Source organism: Microcaecilia unicolor, chromosome 8, assembly GCF_901765095.1.
Source record: "Microcaecilia unicolor chromosome 8, aMicUni1.1, whole genome shotgun sequence".
NCBI classification, from domain to species: Eukaryota; Metazoa; Chordata; class Amphibia; order Gymnophiona; family Siphonopidae; genus Microcaecilia; species Microcaecilia unicolor.
In genome coordinates this window covers 207,954,820-207,974,939 of record NC_044038.1, presented here as the reverse complement: position 1 = coordinate 207,974,939, position 20,120 = coordinate 207,954,820, and the positions used below count along the sequence as shown (strand labels likewise).

General features: G+C 41.6%; 2 protein-coding genes across 5 annotated transcripts in view; one reads left to right on the top strand and one right to left on the bottom strand.

Annotated features, from left to right (window-relative positions):
* The window catches only part of LOC115476354 (serine/threonine-protein phosphatase 4 regulatory subunit 1-like), a 92,122-nt gene extending 87,607 nt beyond the window's left edge, over positions 1-4,515 (bottom strand). For all 4 annotated transcript variants that reach the window (XM_030212679.1, XM_030212681.1, XM_030212680.1 and 1 more), the window contains exons 1-2: positions 4,297-4,515; positions 4,112-4,156 (exon numbers count right to left, since the gene is read on the bottom strand). In XM_030212679.1, the coding sequence (XP_030068539.1) occupies positions 4,112-4,156; positions 4,297-4,306 (55 nt within the window). In that variant the 5' untranslated portion in view covers positions 4,307-4,515. The remainder of the gene's footprint in view (positions 1-4,111; positions 4,157-4,296) is intronic.
* Positions 4,516-4,589: 74 nt separating this feature from the next.
* RAB22A (RAB22A, member RAS oncogene family) overlaps positions 4,590-20,120 on the top strand; it is a 47,798-nt gene continuing 32,267 nt past the window's right edge. The window contains exons 1-3 of the mRNA XM_030212683.1: positions 4,590-4,831; positions 6,389-6,468; positions 16,484-16,565. Of these exons, the coding sequence (XP_030068543.1) occupies positions 4,796-4,831; positions 6,389-6,468; positions 16,484-16,565 (198 nt within the window). The 5' untranslated portion in view covers positions 4,590-4,795. The remainder of the gene's footprint in view (positions 4,832-6,388; positions 6,469-16,483; positions 16,566-20,120) is intronic.

Genomic DNA, 20,120 nt, shown 5'->3' with positions numbered 1-20,120 from the left:
ATGGAAGTTGTTGTGGTCTGAATATTGATCCAAATATGTTCCGATGAGTCGCAACCAATTTTGATGCACACTTTGAGTCAACTTGTTTGACTGGATTTTGCATCCATAATGCTAAAATGTACTTCATCGGAATTAGCATCAAAAACTGTACAGGATTTCAATTTTTTAGCCATTCTTATAAATGTGTTTGGATTCTATTAGACCCCAAAAATGGCATTTTGGTAAATGTTGCGCGCTCATGGACTGACAACCTTTCAGAAAAGGGGATCTAGATCTGCAACTATTGCAGTTAGAGACCTCAAATTTTGGGAAACTTCGTTTAACACCTGACTCGCGCAACTGATAAAATTTGAACAAAATTGGAGACACGATGGTGGGAAGGTTTAGACCACTTGGCATGGAATGACTTGGCATGTTGTCAGATTATCTAATCAAGTTTGACGGTTTACATTCATTACAGTTGGGATTCAGGCTTAGCTATTCAACTGAAGCAGTTTTGCTAGCTATTGTTTCTAAGGCAAAGGCTTTATTTGCTCGAGGGAAGTCAGCTGTCCTTTTACAATTTGATCTTACGGCTGCTTTTGATACAGTTGACCATCATATTTTGCTCTATAAATTAAATTCTCTGGGTTTATCGAATCAGGTTTTGCAGTGGATGAATGAGTTTTTGACTCAGATTTTATAAGGTGAAAATGGCTGATATGTTTTCTAAGGAAAGGATATCACCATGTGGGGTCCCCACTCTCTCCATCTTTCATTTAATATTTACATGATTTCTTTCTGTGATGGTTATTCTCAACTGGGGGGAGAAGTTTTTCTCTTATGCCGACGATATGTTTTTGTTGATTCCTGCTGATGTGAACTCAGCTTCTACACTTTCTATTATTGTTCAATATATATCTCGGATTGAACAAGAGAGTTTAGCACACTGCTTTTAGTTAAATAAGGATAAGACTAAAGTTCTATGGTTGAGCTGCAGGGATTTCTCTGCTCCATCTGATTTGATTCTAGCAAATAATCTAACATTTAAAGTGGAAAAAGTTTCCAGAGTTCTTGGTGTGCTTTTAGATACCACACTATCACTGACATCACAAATTAATGCAGTGATTAAGACCACATTTTTAAAACTGCATCAGTTTAGAAATATTCGCTCTTTATTTGTGGAAAAGCATTTCTCCATTTTAGTTTAGTCTGTCAGTCTGTTGTTTTACCTTACTTAGATTATTGTAATGCATTATACTGTCTGCTGCCAGCGCAGGCTCTTTCTCGTTTACAGGTCTTACAAAATAAGAATATAAGAGTAGCCATACTGAGTCAGTTTTCCAAACCGTGACCAAACCAGGTCACAACTACCTGGCAGAAACCCAAAACGTGGTAACACTCCATACTACAAATCCCAGGGCAAGCAGTTGCTTCCCATATCTGTCTCAATAGCACACAATAGATTTCTCCTCCAGGAATTTGTCCAAACCTTTTTTAAACCAAGATACGCTAACCGCTGTTAACACATCTTCCAGCAAAGAGTTCCAGAGCTTAACTATTCATTGAGTGAAAAAATATTTCCTCCTATTTGTTTCAAAAGTATTTCCATATAACTTTGAGTGTCCCCTAGTCTTTGTACTTTTGGAACAAGTAAAAAATTGATTTATTTCACTCAGGATTTTGTACACCTCAATCATATCTCCCCTCACTGGATCATGCTATACCTTGTTTATTGAACTTGCACTGGTTGCCAGTTAAAGCTTGCAATTCCTACAAATTAGCTTGTTGGGTCTATAAACTTTTTGTAGGATATTGTCCGCAATATACCACTAAATATTTACTTTTCCTGTTTCACCTTCATTTTCTTGAGTGGGTGGTGGCCACCATCTTTATTTTCCTACTGTGTTAGGATTGAAATATAGAAACTCTTTTTACAATTTTCTTTTATATATCAGGCGGTCCAGATCTGGAATGTATTGCTCCTTGAGATTAAAACTATGCCCACTTATTTGTAAAAAGCTAAAAACTCACCTTTTTTCTGAATTCTATCAATTTCCTGTTTTGTTTCTTTGTAATCGCTTTAAACCAACTTCATTGTGAGTTAGCAGACTATAAATACCATGTCATCAGTATCATCATTATATCTTACTATGCTGCCAGAAGACTTAACATAATAAAAAGGTCTCACTTGCCGTCTTTTCATGTCAAGATTACCCAGTACTGCAATTCTCACATCAAAAGAACATGCAAGTCTTATCATATAAACAGGCCAAGGACTTCTAAAGCACTCTGGCCCTGAAGCTCAAAACTCCGAAACGGTTCCAAATAGCGCAGAACAATGCCCTAATGCTCAACGCTAATTAGATGAAAATATAGGCACATTCACAGTGTTGAGAATTAGGGAGTTCAATGGGAGGATTGTGCTTGGCGCATGTGCAGGAGTTCTGCGGTAAGCTCTGCTCCTGTGTGCATGCGCCTGGTAAAACCCAAATGTGAAATACACATTGGAGTCTGTGAAATGCTTATATTTTGGCCGCAGAAAACGTTTTTTTTTTAGCGAAGACGCTTTAAATTTAAACACAGAAAACAGACACCAATGTGTGCTTTTGCTCGGGTCTGCTGTTTCTCATAACCAGCGTTTAATGGTTTGCATGGGCTTCCTTCTGCTTCCAAAAGCAATCAAAACTGGTAGATTTTGCAGAAAGAATCATGAGAAATCCTCTCTTCCAACACCCTAATGCCTGCTCTGACCTGGTGTTATTTTTTGCAATGAAAAGGCAGTTTTGTTTTGGGGGCTCTTTTCTGAGCGTTGGGGAGGAATACAAAATGACCTCATTTGCATGAGCTTGACTACACTGCACTACACTATCTGCACTAATGCCTGGCACGCTCACTGTTTCCCGTGCTAGACCCCTCTGAAAACTCTACACAAATGCAGGTGCTAGTACGACACTAATGGCCTCTAGCGCCCGAGTTTACTTTTTGAGCATCAGGGCCTCTATAGATTACAAGTTACTCGAGAACAAGAAAACAACAGAAATCATACTAAGTTGTTTTGACAGGCAATATTTGTTAGAAGAGTCAGCTGTATCAAGCATTTCTCCTATACATACAAAGAGGTCAATATTCTAAAAGAAGCGGAGCAGGTAAGATCACTAGAAAAATGTACAGGCTTACCCTTACACAAATATTGTTGCAATTATCCAGCTAGCTGTGCAGCTGAGTGCCAGATTTGGAAGTAATTTTAAAAGGCATTTTCACAGGTAAAAACAATGCTTTGTGCACAGAAATATCATTTTTTTAAAATTGTCCACCATCTAACTATCCGGAACCTTAATTTAAAAATACTAAAATGGCTTAAAACTGCTTCATAACTGAATGGATTTCATACTATTTACATATAACACTATCATTTCTCATATTTTAGCAACAAATAAACTATAATAACAGCAGCCCTTTCAGTTATGCTTAAACGATAGTCATGGTTTAGAGTTTCACTTGTCTAATCACTGAAACTATTTCTAACCGATAACATATTTTGGATCAGAAGACTAATTTATATTGAAATCCCATTTAACAAGTTTTCAACTTGAGAAAAAACCAGATGATCAAATCCTAAAATTTACAAGCTGTCCTCCTTCCTGTCCCCAAGCATGCTGCAGGTTCCATATATACATCACTCTCTGCACTGGGGACTCCAGAGTTCAGCTTTTGATCTTTCACCGCACGGGATTGTTGTTGCACGTTTTTAAAAACACGACGCGAACTTGACTTAAAAACCCTGTCTCGCTTATAAACATATTTACTGCTGCATGCAAAGAAAGCGAACAAACAGTTGCAATAACCTGGAAAGACATACTGTTTCTCAGCAACAAGAACTAGCCTCCTTTTATGTATGCATTTTTCTTTCTTTCTGTTTTACCTGCCCGCCCGACTAAAAAGCAAAACCACCACAGCGCAAATAAATCTTTCTTTTGTTACGTTAATTTAGCAGCAGCCCAAACGTTAACAGCACACAGAAAAGAAAGCCAGGAGGAAAAGAAAAGGAGGGAGCACCTGAAAGCAGAACGGGGCCTTTCAAGAAAACAGACGTGAAAGAGGCAAAAAAAAAAAAAAAAAAAGTACTCACAGTCGTCCAGGTCATCCTGCAAATCGACGAAATAGAGAGGTATATCTGAAAGAGAGGGGGGCAAAGAGCACAGATTAAGACCGAGCTAAACGGACCCTCCCTCCGGTCTTTTATTTGAAGACATTTCTGGAAAAGTTCCTCCACTTCCCCCCCCCCCACCATGAAAACGGAATTCATTCACTTACCACCCGCCATTTTGGAGGTGACATCGGGGGAGGAGCAGCCTCTCCCTCTTCCTCCGCACTTCCTGGAAGGAAACAAACCCGCCGGCCCCCTCCCGCTTCCAGACCTAAAGGAGAAAGTTAAAAAAAACGTGGGGAATGAACTGTCGGTAACTCCAGCGAGGGACGCGAGACGAGGGTGACAGGACGCCGCGCGCGACCCGGACGAGAGGGGAAGGAGCGAAAAAGGTAAACAAAGAATGGGCGGGAGAGGGGGCGGGGCATCGGGGGTCACGTGATTGCTGTTGCCGGCGCAAGATGGCGGCGGATAGGCGGCGGCTGTACTCGTTCCTAGGGAGGTTTCGCCAGTGACCGCCTTCCCCTGGAAACTGTGGTTGACGAGCAGCCCATGCTGTTCAGGGCTGTGCTTCCGGGGCCAGGAGCGGCAGCTGACGGGCGCTGACCGGGAGCTCCCCCTCCCGGGAATGCCGTTTGCCTGGCGGCCGGTTCAGGCGCTCATACCATGGCTCTGAGGGAGCTGAAAGTTTGTCTGCTCGGGGTAAGACGGCCTTGGTGCTTGTGCGTTTCGTTTTAGTCGTTCTCTCTGGTGTTGCGCTTCACCTTGTGTCACTGTGCCCATACAGGGGCCTGGAGTCCCCCTGTCAACATTAAATCGCTGGAGTGGCTGCTCTGAGGATTTCTGCTGGGTGAAAACTTGCGGCTCAACTAACTCGTTAGCTTTAGTGTGAACGAAACTCTGAGCTCAGCCTTTAGGCTGCTGTGCTGTCAATGGCGCGCTGACCTTATTTGGCAAGTCCCCGACCACGGGGCTATAGCAAAAACCTTATAGAAATCGGGCCTGCTATATCAGGACAGTAAAACTTTCTTTTAACCAATAAGTCGATGAGATATAGCATCCAGAAACAAGTAGAGTATTGGTATCGCGATCGCTGGTGGTTTAGCTCAAGATAGACATTTTGGTCTGTTCCCTGTAATCTTCAGTTCGTAATCGTACTTACATTTGGCAGCTCCCAATTTTTAAAATGTTTATCGCTTTAATGTACCACCCCTACCCTTTTCAAATTGCGTTGTTACATTTCAGCTCACATTTCTGTACCACTCTTCTGAAACAGAAATTGTGGATGTGTTTTTATTACGAAATATAAAACCAGGCTTTCTGGCTTGATGAGTTTTAGGTTGATTATGGATTCTATTTCTTTGTTACTGTTGCTCAATGATTTACTGGATTTTTTTTTTTACAGTTGTACACCTATTGGGTTGTCTTATTGTTCGTTTATATTTTTAATGTTTGATAACATTTAATGTCACTGTGATTACATTTGCAGTAGTCTGTTTTATTCTAAATGTGTTGTGTACTAACCTATTTATGCAACTGTTTAGGATACATAGATACACACCTGCATTGTAAACTCTCTGAGGAAGGTACTTAATAATAAACTGTAATTGTACTTATTATACCTATAAGTACAGTATTCGTTGTAAAGTGTCCTGGTTTAATATTGAGCATAAAATGCTCAAATACACCATTACTAAGATAACTATATTTGTTTTGTAGTAATGTAAACGCCATGTTTTGAGTCAGCATTAAGTTACACAATTTGCATTAAGCAATAAACAACCAAAGTATATAACAAAGCGAGGCTCCCTTTTTGTTCTTTTCTATGGATTCAACTTTTTCCTTATTTCTCTAAAAGAGTGGCCTAGTGGTTAAAGCACTTGACATCCAGAGGTGGCCTGTTCAAATCCCTTCTTCTCCTTGTGATCTTGGGCAACTCGCTTAATCCTCTATTGCCTCAGGTACAAACTTAAGGCCCTGTTTACTAAGACGCACTAGAGGCGCGTTAGTGCATTTAGCACACGCTAAAAATGCTAGCACACCTTAGTAAACAGAGCCCTTAGATTGTGAGCCCTCCAGCAACAGGGAAATACCCGGTTTACCTGAATGTATTGAGCTACTACTTAAAAAGGTGTGCGCAAAATCCAAATAAAAAGAATAATTGTGCCCAGCTCTATTAGTTTTGGGAATGAGGGGGAGGGGGTTCAGCCTGTTTAAATAAGATCTATGATTTTACTGAGCCTTTGTGTTCTTTTTCAGGACACTGGTGTAGGCAAATCAAGCATTGTGTGGAGATTTGTAGAAGACAGTTTTGATCCCAACATCAATCCAACCATAGGGTAAGGAATTAAAATGTTATTTTAAGCTAACATCATTTGGGGACCTCATCTGTAGCCTTGGTTCTGTATTAATAAAACCAAACTGTCCTCATAGGTGCCAGGTCTGTGGGAGCTTGATCACCCCTGGTGTTGTGCAAACTCACTGTGTCCAGGGAGGGGTACTGTCTTTTTCAATTGCACTTACAGTTTTAGAAAGTTGGTACCTAATCATTTTAAACTAGCTCTTGAAAAAAGAGTGACCTATTTCACAATGCAAACATTTCATGGCCAAATTTAAGCCCCATGATTTCTGAAAGAGCCTTGGTGGATGAGTGAGGACTGTTTAACTGTTTAATCCAGTTTTCACAACAAGTTAGAAAGGGATAAATGAAAAAATCCAAGGGTACTTGTGAATGGAGATTCATAGCAGTAGATAAGATAGCCAAGGAGTAGGAAGAAATACCAGCTCAAAAACATTTGCCTTAAAACCATCAATTTTGCTTTCCAAATATGATTTTAAAAAATGTTTAATCTGAGTCAGCACATGATCTGGGTTGTTTTTTTGTTTTTTTTTTAATGTTGCATTTGTTAGTGAAATTCTGATCAAAATGAGCAGTTTTGCATTCAGTTTGGTGAATGTAATTCTGAACCCTTAGCTAATCCCAGTATTATATGAATAAAAGAATGGATGGAAAGGGAAAAGGTAGAGGTGCTCATTTTAAAGCACGTAGACTTACAAAATTATGTGCTTTCAAAATGAGCACCATTGGTTACTATGAACCTCTTTTACTAAACTGCGCTAATGATTCCCAGCTTGGCAAATGAGAGGAAGTCCATATGAACTGAATGGACTTGTCGCATGGGAATCAGTAGCGTGATTTAGTAAAAGAGGCCCTATGTAATTTTGTAAGTCTATGTACTTTGAAAATGAGCCTCAATGGGTTCTTTCTCTGAACAAAATTAGCTCTTAAACTTTAATGCAATTTTAAAAAAATTCTCTATTATGAATCTCTACCACTTTTTATCAAACCTAAAATTAATCATTCGTTTTACTCATCCTTTAGCAATACTATCAAACTTGGCAACCTTGTATCATGTAATTTATTCCACTACTTTAATTATGCTCTATTATGGTGAATTTGATGGTATAATTGCACAAACACCTTCAGGCAATTATATCAACATGCCTTACTAATATAAGTATAGGTGCTTATTTTCAAAGCACATAGACTTACAAAGTTACATAGGGGCTCATGTTCAAAGCACTTAGACTTCCAAAGTTACATAGAGGGGCATAATTGAACGGAAACGCCTATCTCCATGGGCGTTTATCTCCGAGAAGGGGTCCGTGAAGGGGCGGGCCGAACCATATTTTCAAAAAAATGGACGTTTTTGAGCTGGGCGTTTGGTTTTTTTAGCAATAATGGAAACTAAAAACGCCCAGCTCAAAAACGTCCTAATCCGAGCCATTTGGTCGTGGGAGGGGCCAGGATTGGTAGTACACTGCCCCCCCTGATATGCCAGGACACCAACTGGGCACCCTAGGTCAGTGCGGTGGACTTCAGAAAAAGCTCCCACATGCATAGCTCCCTTACCAAGGGTGCTGAACACCCAACCCCCCTCCTCCAAAACCCACAAATGTACAACACTACCATAGCTCTTAGGGGTGAAGGGGGCACCTACATGTGGGTACAGTGTGTTTTGGAGGCCTCCCATTTACCAGCACAAGTGTTACAGGTGGGGGGGGGGGGGGATGGGCCTGGGGCCACCTGGCTGAAGTGCACTGCGGTACCCACTAAAAGTGCTCCAGGGACCTGCATACACGCAGGCCTCTAGGACTGGTTGCTGCTATATAACATTGGCACACCAGTTGACACCTGAAGACTAATCTCTCCGAAAACGTCCTTTATTGGAATAACCGCGTTTACTCACAGTTAACTGCAGATCAGAGGTTGTGCCCCACTGGCAACAAGTCTCCCTGGTACTGAGATGAGCAGTAGGTTGGAGCTGGCAGAATGCTGTACAATGCCCTCTTTCAGCCACATTCAAGGGAAGAACCAAGTTGTCTAATGTGGCTAACACAGGAAAGGGAACTAAAACTGGCTTACAAAAATGGCCACTTCCGCATGGACTACAACAGGAAACACAACAGGGCACACTCTGACCCAGTAGGCAGAGGGAAAAGCACCATGGGAGAAGAGCCTACCAACTACCAACATCATGAGACTGTAACACAAGCTAATGAAATCACGGAGCCCAATACCCTACACCCACCACAATGCAATGCTGATGTGACCCTGTACTGCACCCGAGAGCCACATCTGACCCAGGGAAAGGCTGTGACAGAATCAAACACATTCTGCTGTCATGGAGGTGGGTACGGCATTTGAGGCTGGCATACAGGCTGGAAAAAAAGTTTTTAAAGTGGGCTTTTTTTTGGTGGGAGGGGGTTAGTAACCACTGGGGGAGTCCGGGGAGGTCATCCCCGATTCCCTCCAGTGGTCATCTGGGCAGTTGGAGCACTTTTGTGGGACTTGTTCGTGAAAAAAAAAGTGACCCAAAATCGCGGTAAAAACGCCTTTTTTTCGATTATCAGCTAAAGATGCCCATCTCTCCTCGGCTGATAACCACGCCCCATCACGCCTCCGACACGCCCCCGTCAACTTTATTCATTTCCGCGACGGAGTGCAGTTGGAAACGCCCAAAATCGGCTTTCGATTATACCGATTTGGGTGCCTTTGCGAGACAAACGTCTATCTCCCGATTTAGGTCGCACTATAGGCGTTTTTCTCTTTCGAAAATAAGTTGGATAGGTTTCTATGGAACTTTGGAAGGCTAAGTGCTTTGAAAATATGCCTCATAGGTTACTGAAACTTTATAAGTCTAAATTCTTTGAAAATATATCTCATAGTCAATTATGCAACTTTGTAAGTCTATGTGCTTTGAAAATGAGCCTCATAGTTAACCACATGGTTGTATGAAGGCCATATGGTCTTTTTCTTTCTTTGTTTCTATAAAATGCCAGTCATTTAATAGAGATTAACAGGTTTTTTTTTCTCATTGCCAACTATGATTCAAGCAACTTCTGGAGATGGGAAATATAGGAAAACCCTGAACTAATGCAGCTCGATCATGTAACCTTACTGTACTAAGACTGGAAAAGTACAGGAGAACCCAGAACTAGTACAGTAGTGTTACATAATCAAGCTGCATTAAGACTAGACAGATCCAGAGCCAGGTTTCCTGGTCTCTCAAACTCAGAAAAGCAAAATAAAACTAGAAATTTAGTAAAACAAAAGGAGAAAAGCAATAGGTAAAATAGCAACAAAGAAGAAAACGGTGAGAGCAAGGAGTCTTTTTTTTTTTTTTTTTCTCCCTGATTCAACATTTTTTAGTAATGTTTGTTTCTCAAATATTTCTGTCCCTGGGCTATAATGAACATCTGTCTTCATCAGATACAGCATGGTAGTAGTAGCATAAATGGAATGATAGTAAACAGGGACATTTTCGATATGACATCTAAATCTAATTTTGGACATTCTACTGAAACTGCCCAAAAACCAAGTGGCAAATGTGGCCATTTTTGAACTCGAAAAAATCTGTCTCTTTGTTTTAAAAATGGTCATTTTGTACTCGGTACATTTTTCTTTTGTGACCATTTTCAGAAAAATGCAAGGGAAAAATGCACAAAAAGAAGCCATTGGGATGTGTGGAGGGCCAGCATTCTTAGTAAACAGGGCATACAGACATCCAGCAGACCAGTGGCGCACCCTAGGGAGTGCTGCAGTGGACCTCACAAAAAAAGTCCCAGGTACTCATCTCATCATTACCCCCTTATATTGTATGAAGAGTCTTCCAAAACCCACCAAAAACCTACTGTATTTATTTATTACATTTGTACCCCGCACTTTCTCACACAATGCAGGTTCAATGCTGCTTACATAGTAATTCGAAATAGAAGTCTTATAATAGAAATTTCAAAACAGTACCCAACTGGACATCACTACACTAGCCCTTAAGCCTGCAGTAGGATTTTGGTGGGTTTTGGAAGGCTCACACTTTGCACCACAAGTGTAACAGAGTGCGATATGGGCCTAGGTCCAGTTCTCCACAGTGTAGTAATACACATGGAGTCACTTATGATGAAGGTATTATGCCATCAGTAATTGGGAAGCAAAGCCAGTGCAAGGCAGACTTCTATGGTCTGTGCCCCAATAGTGGCTGGACAGAATTGTATGGGCTGGAGTGGACTTCAATAACAACTTATGAAATTTTAGAACAAGGACAGTGTCGAGCAGACTTCTACGTCTATGCCTTGAAAATGGCAAGGACAAATCAAGATCAGGTATATATATATGAAGTATCACATCATACCTTATATTATGAGTATATCTTGTTGGGCAGACTGGATGCACTGTACAGGTCTTTATCTGCCGACATTATACCCATATGGTATAACCCACACCACACAACTAAATACTTCCAGCAAGTTAAAAACCTATCAAATAACAAAATAGACCCACCCAAGAACCAAACACACCAGACAACATAATAGGGACAAAAACAATCCAACAAGTCGAACAAACAACAACTACTTCAAATCCCCAAACTCACAACAACAGAAGAAAACCACCAACCATTCCAAGTGGGATACATAAATGCCAGACCAGCAGTAAACAAAGCAGATACCATAAAGGACTGGATTACGAAGGAAAAGCTAGGACTAGTATTCATCAACGAAACATGGATCCACAGTAATGAAGATCCAGTAATCCTAGATCTCTAGGATATAAAATTCTAAATTGGACCAGAAAAGGAAAAAAGGGAGGAGGTCACTGATCACAAAGCTGCACCTCTTGTAAAACAAGAGGAAATGTCAATGCCAAAACATTCTGGCAATCAGTGTATAAAAATCAAAGGTCAACACCAACTAACTTCACAGAATACATCACAGAATAGGACAAAAGATGCATCACTATCCTAGATGAACTAGCAACAATGTGAACCAAAACTTCACAAAAACACAATATAACCCCATGGTTCAACAAACAACTGAAAGAACTAAAAATGCAATGCAGAAGACAAGAACAAGCAGGGAGAAAAAATAAAAAGGAAAAAACAACAACCACATAGAAACACAAAAGAGGTACAAACATAAAATAAGACAAGCCAAAAGAATCTATATAAATAAATCCCACCTTGAACGTTCTGAAGCTCCCTCCAACTGTGGCAGTGAAGTCCTGAACTGCTGTAGTCCTCCTGGCTATTCGGACTACTCACCACCGCCCTCAGCCACGCCCCATCTGCGACCTACGCCACGCCCCAACTGGACATAAAAAGCACCATGAACATTCTGAACCACACTTTGAGGCTTCAAAAGTTCGTATGTTCGAAGCTCTGTAACCACTTTTAACCACAGTCCATCTGTGCGCCGCCATGATCTGAATCTGCCCCGCCCTGACCTATCAGAGTACATCTCTGCCCTGCCCTGACCTATCAGAGAAGGGAGGAGCGTCACAGCTGCACCGCTCTGACCTATCAAAGGGAACTGAAACAGGAAAAGGGAGGAGCATCACACCAATGAGGGACCTATCAGGGAAGTCAAATAGAAGAAGGGAGGAGCGTCAGAGGCGAAGGGCTCACTGGGAGGAGCGTCACTCGCTTTGCTGTGCACATGTGCTGGAGGAGTTCTGCACCCGTTTCTCCTCCCTCTGTTTTCTCCGGTGGCCTTGGCAGCTGAATGTAGAACTAACGAGGGCAGGAGCTTTTGCTTCGCATCTGGCAAAGTAAGTCAGCTTCTGCTGTGCACCCTCCCCTCCTGTCCTTTCAAGCAGCGAATACGAGAGAATACGAGCTGGGACTGAACAGGCAGCACAAAACTCCTTTTTGTTTTGTTTTGTTTAACAAGGGCAGGAGCTTTTGCTTCGCATCTGGCAAAGTAAGTCAGCTTCTGCTGTGCACCCTCCCCTCCTGTCCTTTAAAGCAGCGAATACGAGAGAATACGAGCTGGGACTGAACAGGCAGCACAAAACTCCTTTTTGTTTTCTTTTGTTTACACTTGCACAGCTGATAGCTGGTCGCTGCCTGCCGTGCCCCTCTTCCTTTTTACAAACATTATGCCACTTTTCCTCTTTTTCCCTCTTTTCTTTCTCTACAAACATGACAAGGGGGTTGGAACAGGAGGTCCTGCACAGCTCTCTCCACTGTTGCCACAGGCTAAGCAACAGTTCAGGCACAAGGAGGGGAGGATGAGGGCCAGAACAGGTACACAGACCACAGATGGAGGCGGAGGAGGGGGTCCTGACAGCACAGGTGAAGGGGGGAGGGGCGACCCACAGTCCTGAGAGAAGGGCTGTAGGGAGACCTGAAAGGAGGGGGGGGAGACTGACCAGACAAGGAGATGAGGGGTCCTGCGACAACACAGTGGCAGACGGAGGGGGGTCCTTCCAGCCAACATAGGGAGGGGGGGGATGTATCTCCGTCACACTCTCTCTCTCTCTCACACACTGACTGTCTCTCTCACTCTCTAACACTGTCTACAATACACGCTATGTCTCACACTCGATCACATTCACTCTCTATGTGTCACACAGTCACTGTCAAACACTCTATCACTCTCATACACTCTCGCTCTCGCTCACATACCCACTCAAACACACTGTCAATCTCACACACACACTCTCTAACAGACACACTTGCAGCCACACACATTCAATCTGTCTCTCTCACAAAGTCACTCTCACACACACACTCTCTCAAACATACACACTCCGAGGAAAACCTTGCTAGCGCCCGTTTCATTTGTGTCGGAAACGGGCCTTATTTACTAGTATTCTATAAAGAACAAATAGGTCCCGATTATAAGGACTCAAAGAAACTATACAAATTAGTGAACAATCTACTAGACACCAAATCAGTGACAACAACGAATAAAGATCTTCCACCTGCAGACGAACTAGCCAAATATTTTGAGGAAAAAATCATCAACTTACGTAAAAATCTACTCCAGGAGAACGCCAACCTAGAAACCTTCTTAGATGAACTAGATCCATACCCAGGAGAAACACCAGCAGACCCGACCTGAATAAACTTTACTTACCTTTATTCACTTCTCACTAGATATATGTCCTAACTATATTATGACAACACCTCCCAACCAGTTCACTGAAGATCTCGCATCCCATCTAAACTTCATGTTCCATGAAGGACTATTCCCACTGGATAAGAGAAACATATTACTCACACCAATCCCAAAAGACTCCAAGAAAAAAACCAATGATATCTCAAACTACAGACCAGTTGCACCAATACCATTAATGGCCAAGATGATAGAAGGTATAGTAGCCAAACAACAAATCTCAATCAAGCTTCAGACCCAACTATAGTACTGAAATGGTGTTAATCACACTCCTGACCAAACTCAAACATGAAATCGCAAGAGGGAAAAAACATCTTGTTAATCCAGTTCGACACGTCGAGTGCCTTTGACATGGTGGACCGCCAAATTTTATTAAGAATACTTGATAAACTAGGAATTGGAGGGAAGATATTCTCATGGATTAAGGGTTTCCTGACTACCAGGTTGTACCAAGTCAAGTTCAGATATCTCCCCTCCTTGGCAAGCAGAATTGGAGTCCCACAAGGCTCGCCCTTCTCACCCATACTATTCAACATAACTAGCCAAGTTCCTATCCAGACAAGACCTCAATCCATTCATATATGCTGACCATGTCACAATCTATATCCTTTTCAAAAATAATCAAGCAAAAATCGCCTCCAAAATCAACAGCATGAACATCATGGAAGCATAGGCATCAGCCTTCAAGTTAAAACTAAACAGGGAAAAAACACATTGCCTCATATTCTCGTCCCCGCACAACACTGAACAGTTTACAACCATCAGTGCCTTGGGCTCATCACTCCCAATCTCGGACAGCCTGAAAATCCTAGGCATCACCATAGACCATGACATATCACTTGAAAGCCAGGCCAAGGCCACTACAAAGAAAATGTTTCACACAATGTGGAAACTCTCAAACACATAAAACAATACTTTCCAAGAGAGGTATTTTGCAACATGATTCAAACCATGGTCCTGGCCCATGTGGATTATTGTGATGGAATCTACGCAGGGTGCAAAGAACAAATCCTAAAAATTACAAACAAAACACAATAGCTAGACTCATTTTCAGAAAAACCCGATTTGAAAGAGCCAAACCCCTTCTCCAAAAACTACACTGGCTTCCGATTAAGGACAGCATAGTCTTCAAAATCTGCTCTCTGGTGTACAGAATAATTTTTGGCCTCTCACTGCACTACATGATCAATCTAATACACCTACCAATCCGGAATACAAGTAAATCAGCAAGATCTTACCTAACCCCCCACTTCTCAACATGTAAAGGCATTAAATACTGTCATGTCTGTGGCCGTGACCCCTCTCAGACTCACCTTATTTCCTGTGGTCAGCTTCTGAGCTGGCTTCTGTCTGTTCTTTGTGAGTTAGTTCTGTGTCTGTCTCTGTGTGCTGGCTGCATTAGATTGTCTGTGTGCTGTCGCCCGTTCCAGATTTCAGCCCAGTCCGGTCCGGATCTTCCAGACTGCCAGACCTGCTTGTTTTGTTTGAACCTGCACAGCACCCTTAGTTGCCTGGTGATTGCTGCAGCTTGAGTCTCAGCTGCTGCTGGGCTTATTAGCCATTTTGAAACCTTTCTGCTTTGCCTTTGCATCGCCTAAGGCCCTGGTATGTTGGTGCTTGTGGCACTTCTGCCTAGTTTAGTTTCTGGTTCAAGTTTTTGCCTGATTCTAGTTTAGTCTTTGTGTAGCTTCTTGTATTGTATTGCTTGTTTCCCAGTTTTGTTTCTTGTTTGTATGTCTTTGTCTAGTTCTAGGTTCTCTTTGTTTCTTCAGTGGCTGCCTGGCAGCTTTCAGTTTTGTCTCTTGTCTACCAGTGTTTGTTCCCTGTTTTAGTGGCTGCTTGCAGCTTTCAGTCCTGGTTCAGTCTAGTGGGTATCCAGTCCTGTAAACAGCTGCTACTTGTTTACAAAGTTTTACAGATTGGAGGTGCAGCAGTTTTTTTCGTCAGGGGTATCTTCATCCTGCCCAATATGAAGATTGCTTCACTGCATCCCATGCATTTTGGATTGGTCTGGTGGGATGAAAAGAGGAAAAATTTGATCTTGCCCAATAATTTTCTTTCCTTGAGTCCAACCAGATCAGTCCGGAGACCTACCCTGTAGCCTGAAATGGGTTTTGTTTTCAGCTTATCTAAAGGCTCGAAAGTTTCTTGAGTAGGAGTGTATATGAAGCAGAGTCCTGAATTCCCTACTGGACTAAAGTTTTGGTAATGTTGGGGTATTCAATATTTGCTTTGTTACAGACATACTGGTGGGCTGTTTACAGACTTCACAGCTCACAAGTCTGTCTCCATCTGCTGGCTGAGATATGTAACACTTGTTCTGGACTAGTCTAGTTGGACTCGAAAGAAAATAAGAGTGTAAGATGGATTTTTAAACCAGTCTTCAAAGTTGCAAGCCTGTGTTCAGATGTCAGGTCAAGTGGTAGGGACTTCATAAGAGCAGAGCCCTGTAGCTATAACTGAAGAGTTGTGTACATGTCTAAAGATTATGGATAGTAGTAGGAATGCTAACAGATTGCACTGTGCGGATCTCAAGGATCTAATAGAATAGAATCATACTATTGGGTTGGATGAGAGGAATCTGAAGAACCTGGATACATATGGACTTCACCAGTTCTTTCTCATTACTACACCCTTGCTCCACCCCCTCCCGTTGAACATTTGTAACCTGCTATTCTTATTACTGCCCTTCTATTTTTAAATATTCAAATATTCTATCCTAGCTTCTCTATATTTTATAGTATTGTTAAGAACTCAGATGCCTCACCAGTAAGCGAGCGGTATGACACATCCGAATAATCTTGAAACTTGAAGAATTAAATGGCAATATGGGTGAACAGTGAGATGAGTCTTAGACCATCATATTGATTTTTTTTTGTGACTTTTTTTTTTCTTTAGAGCATCTTTTATGACAAAGACAGTACAGTATCAAAATGAATTACATAAATTCCTCATCTGGGACACTGCTGGACAGGAACGAGTAAGTAAACACTCTTGTATGAAATTTTTACAGAATCCCAAAACAAGAATGTAATTGTATGGACAAAATATTGGAATCTTGTGCAAGGAGCAGAATTCCTGTACCATACTACCACTTACATTATCAGCAGCATAACCATCCTAATGTGTAAAAATGTGAGGCCTCAACCCATCGTCAGACTTGCCAACATTACTCTTTTTATTTATTTATTTATTTATTTTTTGTGGTCAAATAGATGGTTCAAGTGTAGAGTGAAGCTAAGAGAGGTACTTCAACATTGTGCATCTTAATCCAGACAGTACTAGGCTGCTATCACAGCAGAACCAGAGGGAGGATTGATCATGACCTAAACACTACATCCAAAAGCCACATCTAATGCCTAGCAATGATATATACTAACTTTTCAGTAACTACCTTGCACCTTGACACAGATCTCCTATCTGTCTGAGGGGTAGCTATAGTAAAAACAGCATTCTTATATTCCGTTATCAAATAGTTACCAATCTTGTAAGCCTGAACCTATTTGGAAATTGAAACTACTACTACTAATAGCATTTGTATAGCGCTACCAGATTCACGCAGCGCTGAACACTTGACATAGAGAGACAGTCCCTGCTCAAAGAGCTTACAATCTAGATAGAACAGGTAGACAAAACATAGAACGGGCAAGGGAATTAATGGGTAAAGAGGAGGAGGGCAAATGAGTAGTGGTTAGGAGCCAAAGGGATTAATATAACTATTCAGTCACTGTGTACAAGTTCACCATTCAAGGCTTGTAAAATGAGAAGGTTCTGTATAACTTGCGCAGGTATTAAGCGGAGTCTCCTAAGAAAAGTACAAACTGCACAAAGCACGGCAACCTGTCTTATATATAGATTGTTATGTTAAGGCATCTCCTTTTAAGGATCTACATTGGTTACCTATCAATGAAAGAATTTCATTTAAGCTCTGTGTTCTTGTTCATCAGATTCTTTATGGTATCTTACTATCTTATGTGATGGCTCTCATTTAAGTTATCACCACAAAATGCCACCTCATCATCTAGAGAGTATCTCGTATTATATTTCCCAAGTTGTAAAAACTTAACCTACAAAACTATCCATAATGCTAATTTTTCTTACCACACTACCAAACTTTAGAACTCATCACCCAAGTATATCAGACACTGTCGATTATATGTCGTTTAGAAGTTTACTTAAAGCCCTCTTCTTTAGATCTGTGTTCAGCTAATATGAAAAGAGAATGTTTTTTTAATAGTTGGGAGGCGGGGATAGTGCTGGGCAGACTTATAAGGTCTGTGCCCTGAAGAGCACAGGTACAAATCAAAGTAGGGTATACACAAAAAGTAGCACATATCACTTATCTTGTTGGGCAGACTGGATGGACCATGCAGGTCTTTTTCTGCCGTCATCTACTATGTTACTATGTAGTTGTGTTAATGTCTTGTACTGCTTTTTCTTAATTTGTTATGTAAGCTGCATTGAACCTGAGCTTTCTTGGGAAAATGCAGGGTAGAAATGTCATCATAATAAATAAACTTCAGTTATCTCGGTTTCAAGAAAATGTAATCACCTTTCTCGTTATGATTCAGGATATAGACACAATGCCATAAGAATCTGAAATTTTTTTCCTTCAAAAGAAAAACCAGATTGACATTTTGGTGCTGTTTTGGTGTACCACATTGTCAGGGAATACCTAAACAAGAGACCAGTGACAAGGTCTGCAGATCACTAACCCTTTTGCTGACGAGTCTCTTGAAACTTGTATGGTCAAGAAAGCTTGGGAATATCTCTCTTCTTTTTGCGTATTCATCCCTGGTACAATATCAACACTGCCTTAGCAAAGGACACGAAGATTCAGATGATGGTCTCCTGGGCTGTTCGTTAACTCGTTTTAACGCGATTAGCGTGTTAAAATTTTTATGTGCTAATAATTTTAACGCAGTTAAATGTATCATGCTGCTTTCTTCTACCGCTGCCCCCCTCTCTCTCTCTGGTTCTCCTGCAGCTTGTTCTCTCCTACCTGTTGCCGTACACCGGCAGCCTTTTTTCTCCTGCCACCCCGCTGTCTGGCATCTCATCCCGTCTGCTTGCCACCCTCCAAACTTGCCTTGTACACATGGCGGCATTAAGCACACGCTGCTCCACTCCTCTCTGTAACTGGAGCCCTACCTCTCTAGCATCCCACCTTCTCTGATGAAACTTCCTGTTTCCTATTGCAGGAATCGAACGCTAGAGAGGAAGTGCTCCGGTTACAGAGAGGAGCAGAGCAGCGTGTGGTTAATGCTGCCATGTGTAGAAGGCAAGTTTAGAGGGCCACGTGTGATGGCGGTGGAGGGTGGAATGAGATGCCAGAGAGTGCGGTGGCAGCAAAGAAAAGGCTGCCGGTGTGCGGCGGACAGGAGAGAACAAGTTGCAGGAGCATCGGGGAGAGAGGGAGACAGCGGTAGGAGAGAATTTATATGCAGGAGAGAGAGAGAGTCACAGGGTGGTAGGAAAGAAAAGAAAAAGCTGTCTGTGTGGGGAGGGGGGGATTAGGAGAGAATACGGAGCTACAGGAGCTCCTGGGGGGAGGAGAAATGAGATTGTGCCAGTGGAGAGGAGAGCAAGAGAAGGAATAAGATGAGATGGTGTCCATAGAGAGGAAGGGAAAGAGAGGAGATGGCACCCATGGAGTGGAAGGAGATACCGGAGGGGAGGAGAGAGGAGATGGTGCCCATGGATGAAGTGGAAGGGATAGAAACAAGACAGATATAAGAAGGAAGAACAATTGCAGAAAATTTAATGCGAAAGATGTTATAGAGGAAGAAGTGAAGAAGAGAGGAGGCTCTGAACATAGAGTTCAGAACACAGACAGGGGAACAGAACCAGAAACAGGGAATAAGATGATTAGAAAAATAAAATCACTGGACAACAAATGTAAAAGAAATTATTTTATTTTCAATTTAGTAAAATAATTTACATCTGCAGTCTATATTTTGCACTATACAGGTGAAAATGTGAGGGGGACAGTTTGTGATTAATCTTACGTTTAAAAAATTTTCATTGCGCTTAATCATGGTATTAAAATTTGTAATCGGTGAACAGACCTAGTCTCCTCCCATTATATCTGAATGTACAGTTGCAATAACAGCACCAACTCCCTTGGCAGTCCTTTTCTGCAATACATTTTATGTAAGCTCTGTCGAGCAGGGACTGTCTCTCTGTGTCAGGTGTTCAGCGCTGCGTGCGTCTGGTAGCACTATACAAATGTTAATAATAATAATAAGAGAAGTGTATACCATAGTGTGGAGTACCTATTTAACCTCATGGTAGTGACACCTGTGGGTTTTCTACTTGGTAAATGTCATATCATTCTTCCATCTCCATAGTTTTTGCATGGAATTCTGAAGTCACTTGAATTGTTGTTTGAACAAATATTATCACTTTTTATGCTGGGCACGTTTTACTTTTAATTGATGCAGACTCTAGCCAATTAGTGATTTTTAAATTATGGTTTTGATCTAATTTAAATTACATACCAGGGTAGATTTGTAGTATTAAGTAGTTCTGGGCA